The 12,320-nt window shown below is 55.6% G+C and overlaps 1 protein-coding gene across 1 annotated transcript; it reads right to left on the bottom strand.

The window, feature by feature from the left end:
- Positions 1–1,483: 1,483 nt before the first annotated feature.
- Positions 1,484–12,268, bottom strand: Panx2 (pannexin 2). The gene is made up of 3 exons (XM_075960286.1): positions 11,678–12,268; positions 3,280–4,743; positions 1,484–2,812 (listed from the first exon to the last, which is right to left on the bottom strand). The coding sequence occupies exons 1-3, from the start codon at positions 11,901–11,903 to the stop codon at positions 2,469–2,471; spliced, it is 2,034 nt and encodes a 677-aa protein (XP_075816401.1). The 5' UTR covers positions 11,904–12,268; the 3' UTR covers positions 1,484–2,468.
- Between the last annotated feature and the right edge of the window lie 52 nt (positions 12,269–12,320).

The raw sequence follows: 12,320 nt of genomic DNA, 5'->3' as shown, positions 1-12,320 counted from the left end.
TGTGTGGCCCTGTGTGATGTGGGGTGTCCCCTCTATTGTCTGTGAGCAACAAACGCCCTTTCTATGGCAGGCATCTGAGCTGGAGGTGTAACTCAGCGATAGAACACTTGCTTAGCATATGCAAGCCCCGGGACTGGCGCCTAGCATCCCCCCCAACTAAATCAATGGGGGCAGGGGTCCTGTGATCTGTTTTAGCCTTAACTGGATAATAAGAAACCATCTTAAAACAAATAATCTAACCAGAATGTGGTCTCTGCATGGTCAGCATGCTTAGGCTTTGATGGTGGCAGTGGCTGCCACAGCAGAGGACATGGGAGCATTTTGTCCTGCCCACCTTGGGATTGCCCCATGGCTAGTTAAGGAGCTTCCAGGAGGCAGAAGCCAGACAGAGGTGGCTGTCCTGACCTCAGCTGACCTCTCCCCTTTGATATACAGCCTATAACCCCGATGTTTTATGAATTCCAGGCCTTGCTTCCTCAGTCTTCAAGGAGTCTCTTGTTCAGACCCACAGGGTCGCCTACCCTGGCCTGCAGGGCATGTGGCTCTCGAGGGTCAGCTTTGTCTCACTGAACCCTGGACCTTCTAATGAACAGGATAAGTGCATCCTGACCACAGTCAGGACCTACCATCCAAGAACTCTTCCTGGATCCTGCCACCTTTGTGGTCACTGGTCAATGGCCTGGGGCCAAGCTGTATGTGGTGGGTTTTTTTTTTTGCTTTTTTTTTTTGTTGTTTTGTTTTTTTTTTTTGAGACAGGGTTTCTCTGTGGTTTTGGAGCCTGTCCTGGAACTAGCTCTTGTAGACCAGGCTGGTCTCGAACTCACAGAGATCTGCCTGCCTCTGCCTCCCGAGTGCTGGGATTAAAGGCGTGCGCCACCCCCGCCCGGCTTGTATGTGGTGGTTTGAAGAGGAATGGCCCCCGTGCGCTCATGTATCTCAATGTTTGATTCCCGGCTGGTGGATTGTTGTGGAAGAACTTGGAAATGCGGCCTTGTTGGAGAAGGTATGTCACTGGGGTGGGCTTTGAGGTTTCAAAAGCCAGACCCACTCTCTCCCTGCTTCCTGCCTGCAGATCAGGATGCCTCTCTCAGCTACTGCTCCTGTGCCATGCCTGCCTGCTGCTAAGCTCCCTGCCATGCTGTTCTGAAGCTGTAACCGACGCTCCCCCTCCCCCCCAAATAAATGCTTTCTTCTTTAAGTTGCCTTGGTCATGGTGTCTCTTCACAGCCATAGAACAGTGACTAAGACACTATATTTTTCCCCAGAGAGCTCTCTTCATCTCTGTCCTCCCACAACCCCACAGTCCAGCAATGGTCCCCCCTCCTCACACTTCTGGGAGGAGGCCTGATGTTCTTGCATCTTGGGCTGCCTGGCCCTGCCCACCGTTTCCCAGTGGCTCCAAGAGATGCCCAGGTGCGGATGGGTGTTGCAGGCTGGGCAAGCAGCACCAGTAGAGGGAGGCAGGGCCTCAAAGCACAGGGAGTTATCAGAATAGTATTTATTGATATGCTCAGTGCTACCTTGTTAATACTTCGTCACGTGGCGCGTGGCTGAGGTAATAGGGGTGGGGCCAGTGGGGCCTGGACTCCCATGGGAAGCAGCCCAGCCGGCAGCTGGGGACCCGGGAGGGGGATGTGGTTATTGCGTTGTATTTCCTCCCTCCCTCGCACCCTGGTGCCTATGCCTGCTCTCACCCACTGCTCACGTGGGTGCCATTCGCACACTCACACACACTCAGGCTCACTCACACCACGCTTGCCCCCTAACTTGCTCATGAGCTTGCTTGCATGTGGGCACTGTGCCCCCTGGCAAACTCAGGCACTCAGGCAGGTGCTCATACCCACACCTGCTGACCTGCACGCTTGACCCACCGCTGCGTGTGCCACTCACACACACCATCCTTTGCTTGAAATGCACCCTAATTCTCCTGATGATAAACAAGCTCGTCAGTTACAGTAATCATAGTAAAATAAAGTGTGTGTCAGGCTATGAGGAGAAAGTGCATGTTGATTTGGACCTGGGGCAGCCCTCGGTTCCCAGACCTGAAGGCATCAGGTCCCTCTGCAGGGGCCAGGCCCTTAAATGAGTGACCCCTGGGGGGGTCTGTCCTGAGGCCAGTGCCACGTTTCTTAGCATCTCCCTTACACTAGGTCTGCTGAGCTGTCTCGGCACACAACAAAACCCACGAGAAAAATAAACTCTCCCGTTTGCGGTCCAGTACGCAGCAAGGGGGCCTGATGCTGGGGGGGGCATCCTACCCCCTACCTGGCGCTCTTGCCCCAGCCTGCACCTGTGGATGCCATGGTGAGCCAGGTGGAAGGAGTGCTGGGCCCCGTGGCATGCAGACAGGAGGCTGGGGGTGTGGGCAGTACCGGGTGAGCCGAGTTCAGGTCTACTCAAGGCTAGGCTCAGCTGGGCCATCCCTGGCTCATGCAGAGAGTTTTTGGCGGCCTGGGAGGCCCTGCCCCTCAAAACTCCACAGTACTCACAACTGTCCTTGGCTCCTCGAAGGTGGCGATGAGGATCTGCTGGGGTGGGGGAATGGTGAGGAGGTCGCCCATGTCTGAGGGTGCACAGGGACCTCCATCTTCCTCTTCCCGGGCCTCGTACAGCGTGCTGATGTGGAGCAGCGGGTGAGTGGCATTTCGGCTCAGGATGGTGAGGGGGTCAGCCTTGCTCAGACTGCCTGGTGATAGGGGAGCGGCAGCAGGAGCCGCGGGGGGTGAACAGACGTGAAATGGGCCCCCAGATGGAAGCCCTGGCAGGGCAGGCTCTGTGGGGTATGGGAGTTCCTTCTCGGGGGGCGGAGCATCTGCAAACAGACAGGAACACAGGCATTTTACCATCTAGCTCATTCCTATAGCCCTCCCAGTGCTACCCACGGGACCTGCTGGGCCCCTAGCATCCACGGATGGCAGGCACCCTTGCACTTTAGCAGCCTGCCTGGCTAAGTCTCACTGTCTAGAAATAGCAGGGCTGTTGGCAGAACATCCCCCACCCCCTGAAGTGGCTCACATCTGCCTGAAGCCCGTATTGACCAAAGAAGATATGTTCCCTGGTGACTGCGGTCCTGCCTTCCTCCTCATCCTCTGCCTTATGGGAGGCCTGCCCCTCACCTTAGGAACAATGTACCAGCTGGTTAGCCTGGTTGCCACTTCATCTACATTGTTCTCTGGTGCTTTCTGCCCTGTGCCCTAGACACAGGGACTGCCATTTGCCTGCTCAGGGCTCCCTGGGAATCTCCGCCCTGCCCCATTCCCCACCTGCTTGGCTTCCTACCTTTGGTGGGTGCTGCAGCCAGGCCCAGCCCACATTCTTCGGTCTGGGACAGAAAGCCACCTTCTTGGCTCCGGGAGGCTGGTAGGGCAGGGGGAACTGCTTCAGTCTTGACCTTCTTGGTACCTAGAATGTAGGGATGCACATCCAAGGAGAAGTGACGAGTATGTTTCTTGTCAGAGGCAGCAGGTGGGGCAGGGGAGGGACCTGGATCACCTCCACTACCCTTGTAGTGGTGGGCAGCCCGGGCACCGGCATCCAGCAGCGGGGCAATAAGGGTATCTGTGGCTGTCTTCCTGCGTACGGGCTTGGGCTTCTCGGCCTTGCTGTTTTCCACCCGCATAATGGCCAGCTGCTCCTTGAAGGGCTGTGGCAGCGGGTTGCTGGTGGGGATCCACTTCATTTTCTTACGGGGCCGCTTGACCACAGGTGGCTCAGCCGAGCCATCAGGCTCTGCAGGGTTGATACTGGGGTCCACAGTCTGGATGCCTGAATCCCGCACAGTGGGCGTGGTGTCGTGGTTAGACTGAGCCAAGGCTGCCAACAGCTGCCGCACCACGTTGTCGTACATGAGGTCACTCTCGTTGGTGATGAAGTCCAGCCGATTGAGCGACTTGATGTGGTCACGGTTCTCGTTGCAGAACATGGCCAGGATGTTGATGTCGCAGAACTGTGAGCGCCGCCACTGCCGGCGCGTCTTGATGCCCACCTTGTGGAGTTTGTCGAAGATGAAGTTGCTCTTGCGGAAGATGAAGAGGTGGATGAGGTTGACTAGGATGATGAGGTTCATGAAACAGAGCAGGACAATGTCCACACCTGCAATGATCCGCTGCAGTTGCACGGATGGCAGCTTGCAGCTGACACGCACCGTGGGCCCAGGGCTACCCACTGGCCCGTCAGGTGAGGCACCCAGGGCACAGGTGAACTCATTCTGCTTTTGGGTGGCATAGTAGGTGCATAGGTAGGAGATTGGCACTACACTGAGCAGCAGGATCAGTACATGCCGTGCCAAGTACAGCTTGGCCAAGAAATTGCTGCGGCCCCGGCGCTCCAGGTACTTCTCAAACAGATTCTGTTCAGGGCTCTTCTCCTTCTCGGCATTCTCAATGATCTCTCGCTTCTCCCGCTCCGTAATGCCCGGCCCCTTGGACTGGATCTGCTTTTCAATCTTGGGGGCCCGGCCCTCAGCCGCTCGGTGGTAGCAGTTGTCGATCTCCTGAAGCAGGAAGTTGAGCTCGGAGGTGAGGCGCGTGGAGGCCAGGAACTCCCAGCCTAGTGCGGGTACATACATGATGGCGGCAAAGGCCAGCAGCGCGTAGGGCAGGAACTTGTGCTCAAACAGCGATGGCCACAGGCTGGCATCCACACCGGGCAGCGCGTCCCGCAGCTCTGTCCAGCAGTAGCCACGGGCGTACAGCGCCTGGTCACGGGTGAAGTTGTGCGGAGTGTAACAGTAAATTGGTTCCTCTGAGGGTAGAGAGGAGACATGGGCTAGGGCAAGAGGTGGGAGTAGCCTGAGGAAGACCAGGTCTTGGGATGAAGGGCATGAGATAGACCCGATCCCATCTCTGCTCAGACTTATCCCCTGTGCCGGTGGCTGGGCTCTCTCATGTCCATGGACTCTATAGCCCCACCCATAGAGCTGCTTGCCTTATGCCAGGGCTGTTGTTTCCTAACAGACTCACCCTTTAGGCCAGTTTTCCCTCACTGTGTCCCAAGTGCTGTGTTGTGTGTGTAGTTCCTGTTCTTACAAAGTAGTTAGCCAGTGCTTGTATGCACTGAAGAACTGACCAGAGCTGGTCTAGAAAGGCCACAAAGACTGTATGTACAGGACAAACCAAGGTATAGAGAGGATCATGACAGGCCATGCTGGCAGCCAGGGTTTCCCTTTCAGCATCCCATAAGGATCAAAAACCAATCCCGGCCACTGGCTTTGCACTGTCAGGACTGGTGGCCTGGATGCTCCTCTCTAGCCAGAGGCAGTCACATTAAGTGCAAATTCCATGAAAAAAAGATTGTCTAAGACCGGTGAAAAGGGTCTCACAAGTCCCCTGTCCTGGAGGAAGGGCAATGTGGGAACTCTGGATGCTGGTGGACACGGACAGGGGACGCTCAGTGGCTGGATGCATCTGCTACTGAAAACGAACAGGGCCTGTTTGCATTTCAGCGGGTACACATGCTCGCACCAGGCCAGGATCAGCCTTGTGCTGCAATCTTACGCTTGCAATTCACTTCCAGAAAACTTGGAGGCTCAAAGTCCACGAGATTGGGTCATGATCCCTAGGTACAGACCATGGCCGCCTGTGGCATAAACCCAAGCCAATTCCTCCTTAGCCAGCTCTTACCATCAAGCCTGACCCAGGGCAGGTCAGTTAGAAGCCTCTCCTGCTCCGGCTTAAAGCCCTTCATCAGTGTTGAGATCAGGAAGTAACACAATCTAATTGGCTAGTCTGTCTGTACCTAGTCTTGAGCTAATGCAGATAGGGAGATGGCAGAGACCCAGCCCAGCTGGAAGACCAATTTAAGAGTTTGAATATGGCTGAGTGGTGTCAGTGCATACCTTTAACCCCAGCACTTGGGAGCTAGAGGCAGGAGGATCTCTGTGAGTTGGAGGTCAGCCTGGTCTACAAAGAGAGTTCCAGGACAGCCAGAGCTGTTGCACAGAGAAACCCTGTCTTGAGCCCCCCATGGCTCAAGTTTGAATATGAAATTTTCTGTATAGGCTCATGCCTTTGAACATCTGTGCCCATCGGGTAGCACTGTTTTGGTCGGATTGTGGCATCTTTGGGAGGTGGGGTCTAGCTAGAAGCATGAAACTGGGGGAAGACCACAGGGGTTTTATGCACCTCGATGTGAATGAGCTACACCAGGAGTCACCCTAGCCATATGCCTTTTCCCCCATGTTGGAATGTATTCCCTGAGATTGTGAACCAGACCAGATCCTTCCTCCGTTAGGTCATTTCTGCCACAGCAACTAGAAAAATAACCAACACGGACATTAATCACAGGTAATGCTTTCAGGGGCCCAAGAGGTGGGGGACAGAGACCCCACTGGCTGCATGTTCTTCTTGTAGTACCAACATTTAGGGGCCCTGGCCCCATTCTAGTTTAGCCTATGACCTTGGTCAGCATTTGGGAGTATATCCATCTACCTACACTGCCACACATCATGAAGGCTCAAAGTAGCTTAGGGCTCAAGGACTATCAGAACATAAGAACCCAGTCAAGGAGAGCCCCAAAGGCAGAGCCAATGTGGCCACTGGTCTTCCTCATACGGTCCTGAGAGGTATGGAGGGCCCCAGCAGAGGTGTGGGTGAGTTAGACAGAGTGAGTCTTGCTTAGATGGTCAGGCAGTGGGGTTGCTTGAAGCTGAGGTCATGTCCACATGAGAGCTGGGCTAAAGAGGAGGCTATGGATAGTCAGGGAAAATTGATCCCTTTAACCCGAGGTCCTGGAGGACAGGTGTCCAGGGAAGGGTGAGCTGGGCTCTGAGAAGAGCAAACAGGGAAAGCAAAGGAATCAGCTCTCTTGGTTGGAAAAACGGAATTTTATTCACACACACACATATATATATATTTTGTCCTTACAGCTGATCCCTAAAGCCACAGAAAGTTGCGTGGTTTTCTCTCTGCAAATTTGTCTCCCATCCTGTATCAAGCCAATCCCTACAGCCAGCCGAGCTGCAAGCTGGACAAGTGAGTGGAAAAACCCCCTGACTCCTACGGGCACATCCAGTAGGGCCAAACTCCTCCTTTGCTGGCCTGTGTCTACAGAGGCACGTGGTGCTTCTGATGGCACAGCTGATACCAAAGGACCTAGAGGAGTGCAGGTGTCCAAGCATGGCTGGGTACCACAGGGTGGTGATGCTGTGGACTTGTTGTGCTGGGCCTGAACTGGGCAGGATGGCAGGTACCCAGACACTACAGTGGCTGCACGGAGCTCTCCGACTGAGGCCCCTCTCGTGGGATTTCCCAGGGGTGATGAGCCTTGCCTGGGTAAGTACAGGCGCTCACCGAGGAGACACACAAAAGCTGGTTCATTTCAAGGCAGACAGGGATGTCTCTGGAGAGTGCTATTGAAGGATTCTTTCCCCAGAGCATGGTAATGTGTATACTTGGGCTCCTGGGCACCCTGCTGTTCACGAGAGTGCACTGGGGCTCCTAGCCAAGGAAACTGCTTGCCAGTCCAGCACTGACACTGCCTACCCCGTCCATAGTGGCATGGAGTCACAGTAACTACAGAGCACTGAGTGCACGTTGGAGCCTCCAGAAAAGCAGGTATAAATAGTATGAGCACAGACATGGTTGGGCTGCACTTGAGCCCTAGACACAGCTCCAGCCCACTCCTAGGGTCCAGTCTACTTACAACCCAGCTCACTTATGCCTTTGTCACTTGTGGAAGGAAGAAAATCTTTCAGGGGATCCCTGGTTCTGCTGAGGCTGCTGCCTCTGGCCAGCTCATAGCTACCACTGTCCTCTCAGCTCCCCCAACCCCAGGACAGGTACAAAGCCTTTCCAAACTCCTTCATGGTGGAACGACAGCTCCCAAGATGACCGTATCATGATTTCTGGGCCTTGTGACTGTGTCGCTTTGTGTAGCAAGAATGACTCTACAGCAGGGATTAAGGACTTTATGGGAGATTTTCCTGGATGACCTGAGTGGGACAATGGAATCGCAAGAGTCCTTTCAAAGGCAGGCAGGGGTGGGTAGAGAAGGCCTGAGCCAAATGACATGATATAGTTAGGTCCTGAAGGTGGGAATGAGCTTGCCGCTGGAAGCTCCAGAAAGACTGGCCCTGCCTGCAGTAATGCTCACTGCTGCAGAAATGTAAGACAACCGTTTTCCTTAATTTTTAAATGTGTGTGTGTTTATGAGTATGTATGTGGGCGTTATGTGTGCCATGGCATATGTGCAGAGGTCAGGGGACAACTGATGGAATTGGTTCTCTCCTCCTACCCCAGGGGTTCTAGGCATCAAACTCAAGCTGCTAGGTTTGGGGCAAGCATCTTATCTCACCAGAGTCGTTTGTTTGCCTTTTGGTGTGTGTGAGGTGCCGGGGGTCAACCTACGACCTCCAGCACGCGAAGCAAGTGCTCTGCTGCCGAGCCACACCCTAGACTCGGACAGTGTTTGAAGCCACTGAGTTTGTGCTAGTCCGTGTGGGCAGATAACAGGTGGCCCTGGCTTCTGGCAGGCTGACTGCCTCATCTGTGTGTGTAGGCGGGGGTAGTACTCTATCCTAGCACTCCCTGCAGTGCTATGGGCGGATACTTCTGAGTGCTGCAGACCTTCCCATACCTGGGACAGAAAGGGTTGACTTTCGGGGGCCAGTGTCTGAGTGCCTCCACCCCACAGGCCCCCTATGAGATCCATCTTGCTGGGTGCCCAGGAAAAGTCCAGAGGCCAGGTCAGGACTCACCTGTGTTTATGAATATAGGGTATTTTCAGTTGTCCTATTTTAAAGAAGAATACTAAGAATGAGACACATACAGGGTGACATCCCACTTGTGTGAGCTGGATGGTCACACCTAGGCGATATCCAAAAGTCCCCCCAAGTCCCTGGGACCTGATTATTTGACCACTCAGTCTGGGTCTGATCAGTCTGGTGACTCTTTGCCTCCTTCCTCCCCCACCCCCACTTCTGGACTTTGTGTACGGGCCCCCCACTCCTGCCTGAGCTCCTGCCTGAGCGGCAGCGGAGCTACTTCACAGCAGTTCTGGTCCCTTCACCAGCTGCTCTCCAGACAGGAGTCCTCTGAGATTTTCCAGGGCTGCGCCTCCACTGTGAGCTCTACCTCCAGGTCTGCTGGGTGAGGACCAGCAGCACTGAGCTCAAGGAAATTCATTTTAGCACAGTGGAACCCACGACAAGGAGAACGGACTCCTCCCAAGAGGGTATCCACACGGCACCCTCCGCTGATGTTCAGGATTGAATGCCCCCATAGGCAGAATCTGGGTGTATGCAGAAAAAAAAATGGAGGGGCTGTTGGTCATACTGGTCACAGTACTAGCAGTGGGGTGGCTGGCTTAAAACAGCAGACATGTACCTCACAGATCTGGAGGCCGGAAGTTCAAAATCCTTCAGGAAGGCCCCAGTCAGAGCCCTGGCACAGGGTCCTGAGTATGCCCCTGTCCTACGTTCTCCTATGTTCTCACCGAGAGGTTCCCACACTCTGATGGGCTTTGGGAGAAGGAACCATTAAGTCACCCTTCCCCCAGACTCGGTTCTCTTGTGTCTGAGGTCCCTGGATGCTTCTAGACTCTGTGGGGCAAAAGGATGGTGAAGAGCCACAAGAAGCTACTGTACTGTTCTGAATATCAATCAAAGGCAAGAGAAGCAGTCAATGCTTCAAAATTGTGCAGGAGGTCAGAGAGAGCAAAGGGCAGGATGAAGGCTGGTTGTTCAGTTTCTCTATCCTAGGAAAAGAGCAGGATTACTGGTCAAGTATAGCTGCTTGTCTATGCTGCAGCGGGCCAGGACCCCTCCTCATACTTGTGGTAGAACTAGTTTAGCATGGGTAGATAGGCTTAGACATGTGGGCCTCAGGAGGGCACATGCATTTCTGAGAGAAAGCACAGGAGTTTTGAAGGAACAGGTCCAGGGTCAGAGCTGGCTCTGGGGACATCCTGATGGTTCCAGGCCTGGCTAGATGCAGGGTGTTCAGTGTCCTCACAGGTGACAAGCCGGGTTGGCAGTGTCGGAGGGTAGGGCTCATATCAAGGGATTCACCAAAAATGGCCCAGTCCACATATATCCGCACATCTGAAGTTACCCTACTGTGTGTGTTATAAGGAGAGCTGTGGTCCCAAGTATCTGATGAACTCCTAACCTGTACCTGTGGACTGACAGAGAGTCTGTGCAGATGTAGTTGAGAGTGAAGTACAGTAACCCCAACAGTACGGTATCCTGGTAACTCAAGGGAGGGAAGCAGACATGGGGAAATCCCCAATAGCGGGCAGACATAAAGCTCGGGTGATACAGCGACAGGCCAAGGAATACCAGGGATGGTCTGCAGCTACCAGCTAATCAGGAAGAAAGGGTCCTTGTCATCTCTAGGGCATCCAGAGAGAACTTAGCCCTGTCCACACCTGGATTTTGGGCTTCTGGCCCCCAGAACTGCGAGGCACATGTCTGTTGTTGTAAGCCAGCCACCCAAGGCCGGCATTGTGACCAGCTCGGCCAAAGGCCCCTTTATGCACACACCTGGGTGTGACGGGAGGCCCCACTGTGCCCTCATTCTTCTGTCTTGCTTATGGGGACATCTAATCCTGAGTGTCAGAGCCTTTGGTGTACAAGGATGGAGATGAGGAGAACTTCCTCCACCCTTGAGGCAGTGTTAAGCAGTCTGAAGGACGCCTCCTCTCAGGTTGGACATCTCTAGGTCCTGGAGTTTCCTGAAAGGTAAGGCACCTGTGGAGGACGGTGGAGAAATGGGTATCAAAATACCTGCTCTGGTTGCCCAGGAGCTGCAGAGGGCAGAGCGATTTGCCCCTCCAGAGGAACTCTAGAGCCCCGGCTGCCTTCCTCCTGCTATGAAACTGGCACCTCTGGGCCACACATTAGCCCCGTGTATGTGGATACCTAGGCTTGAGTCCTTGCCTCAGCTCAGCCCCAGGTGGGAGCTGCTATTTCCGGTCTATGTGTGAAACCAGAAGGCAGCTCCCTTAGTGCCTCCCGTTGGCTCACTGGTTCTGTTCTGGTCTTGTCACCTTAGGCAGGGCCCACCGTGCACGGGCACTTTCCTGGGTATGACCACAGTTGCACCCACGTGCTCCCTCTTACACCAGGCCCCCCTGACCTAACACTTCAGCCTCTTTCCTGACCTGCCCCAGCTTCCACCTACATCGCCTTTGCCAGCCAAGGGTGGACCTCTTGGGCCATCATCATTGCTTGATGTCCTCCAGGGTCAGCCATGTCTGGCCTCTTCTGCAGAAAACCTTTGGAGGGGGGTACTTCAGAGCTCCTCAGGAGTACCCTCACTTTCCTATACTATCCGCCCGGTGAATCCCGTGAAGCATCATGGGATTTTCACTATCCCTGGTCAGTGGCTCTCAACACTTACAACATCCTTCTCTTCATTGGCTACTCCTCCAAGTCTCAGTCCACACTGTGACATTCTACAATTCAGACCCCATGTCCCAATGACTCATGGCTTGAGGCTGAAGGAATGCAAAGCCAAAACAACAATAAAACAGGAGGGCTCTCCAGGAGGCCCTGTCTCCCTTCAACCCCTCATGCCAGACTGAGGTGCTGCCCAAGGTCTGGGATGAGACCCGAGGGCAATGCCTCACCGCCTGGCTAGGTGGGTGCGGTCCAGCTGGAGCTAGCAGCCTGGCGCTGAGAGCGAGCGCGCTCGGAGCGCTGGGCGCTAAACACCTGCGGTCGCGCGCCCCGCCTCACCTGCGAAGTTCTTGGTGAAGACCAGGGTGACCAGCAGGATGGGTACCAGCACGGTGCCGATGGTGACCACGCGGTCGAACGGCAGTTCCAGCTTGAGCTGCAGCAGCAGTGCGGCCAGCGCGCCCGCCTTGTCGTCCTGCGAGCCAGGCAGGATCAGCTCCCTCAGCTTCTCGCCCGCCAGCAGCGCGGTCGCCATGTCCGCCGACTGCTCCAGGAGGTGGTGCATGGGGGGCGGGGGCGCGGCCCGGCGGGGTACGGGCGGGGGGCGCGGGCGGGGCCGCGCGCCGGAGAGGGCGGCGGCGGGGGGCGACGGGGACTGAGACCGCGGGGGCGCAGGGCGCGGGGCGCGGGAAGGGGGATGTCAGCGGGGATGCGGCGGGGCTCGGGGGTCTGCCGCCCCGCGAGGAGGGGTCGGGCTGCCAGGGCGCCGGGCCGCCGCCGCCCCCTCTCTGCGCTGTAGCCGGCCCGCGCCCTGCGTGCCTCCCGGGGGCGGCGGCGGCTCTCCTGCCTGGGCCGCGGGGCCCGCTCCCGCCGGGGAGGGGGGCTGTTTACCTGCGGCAACTCCGCGGCGTGGCTCCGCCCCCAGTGCCCCCCCCCACACGTAGCTGCGGCGTTGGCGATGACTTTGCAAAAAAAAAAATTA

This window comes from Microtus pennsylvanicus, chromosome 2 (genome assembly GCF_037038515.1).
Source record: "Microtus pennsylvanicus isolate mMicPen1 chromosome 2, mMicPen1.hap1, whole genome shotgun sequence".
In the NCBI taxonomy this organism is placed as follows: Eukaryota; Metazoa; Chordata; class Mammalia; order Rodentia; family Cricetidae; genus Microtus; species Microtus pennsylvanicus.
The sequence above is the reverse complement of the archived record's forward strand: the minus strand, read 5'-3'. Positions and strand labels throughout refer to the sequence as shown.

Bases quoted from the DNA above. Each gene is read 5' to 3' on its own strand.
- Panx2 (XM_075960286.1), bottom strand. From the start codon at position 11,903: ATGCACCACCTCCTGGAGCAGTCGGCGGACATGGCGACCGCGCTGCTG. The intron at 4,744-11,677 runs GTGAGGCGGGGC...CTCTACCCTCAG, and splicing joins CTTCACCAAGAACTTCGCAG to AGGAACCAATTTACTGTTAC. The intron at 2,813-3,279 runs GTAGGAAGCCAA...GTCTGTTTGCAG, and splicing joins GGCTGCAGCACCCACCAAAG to ATGCTCCGCCCCCCGAGAAG.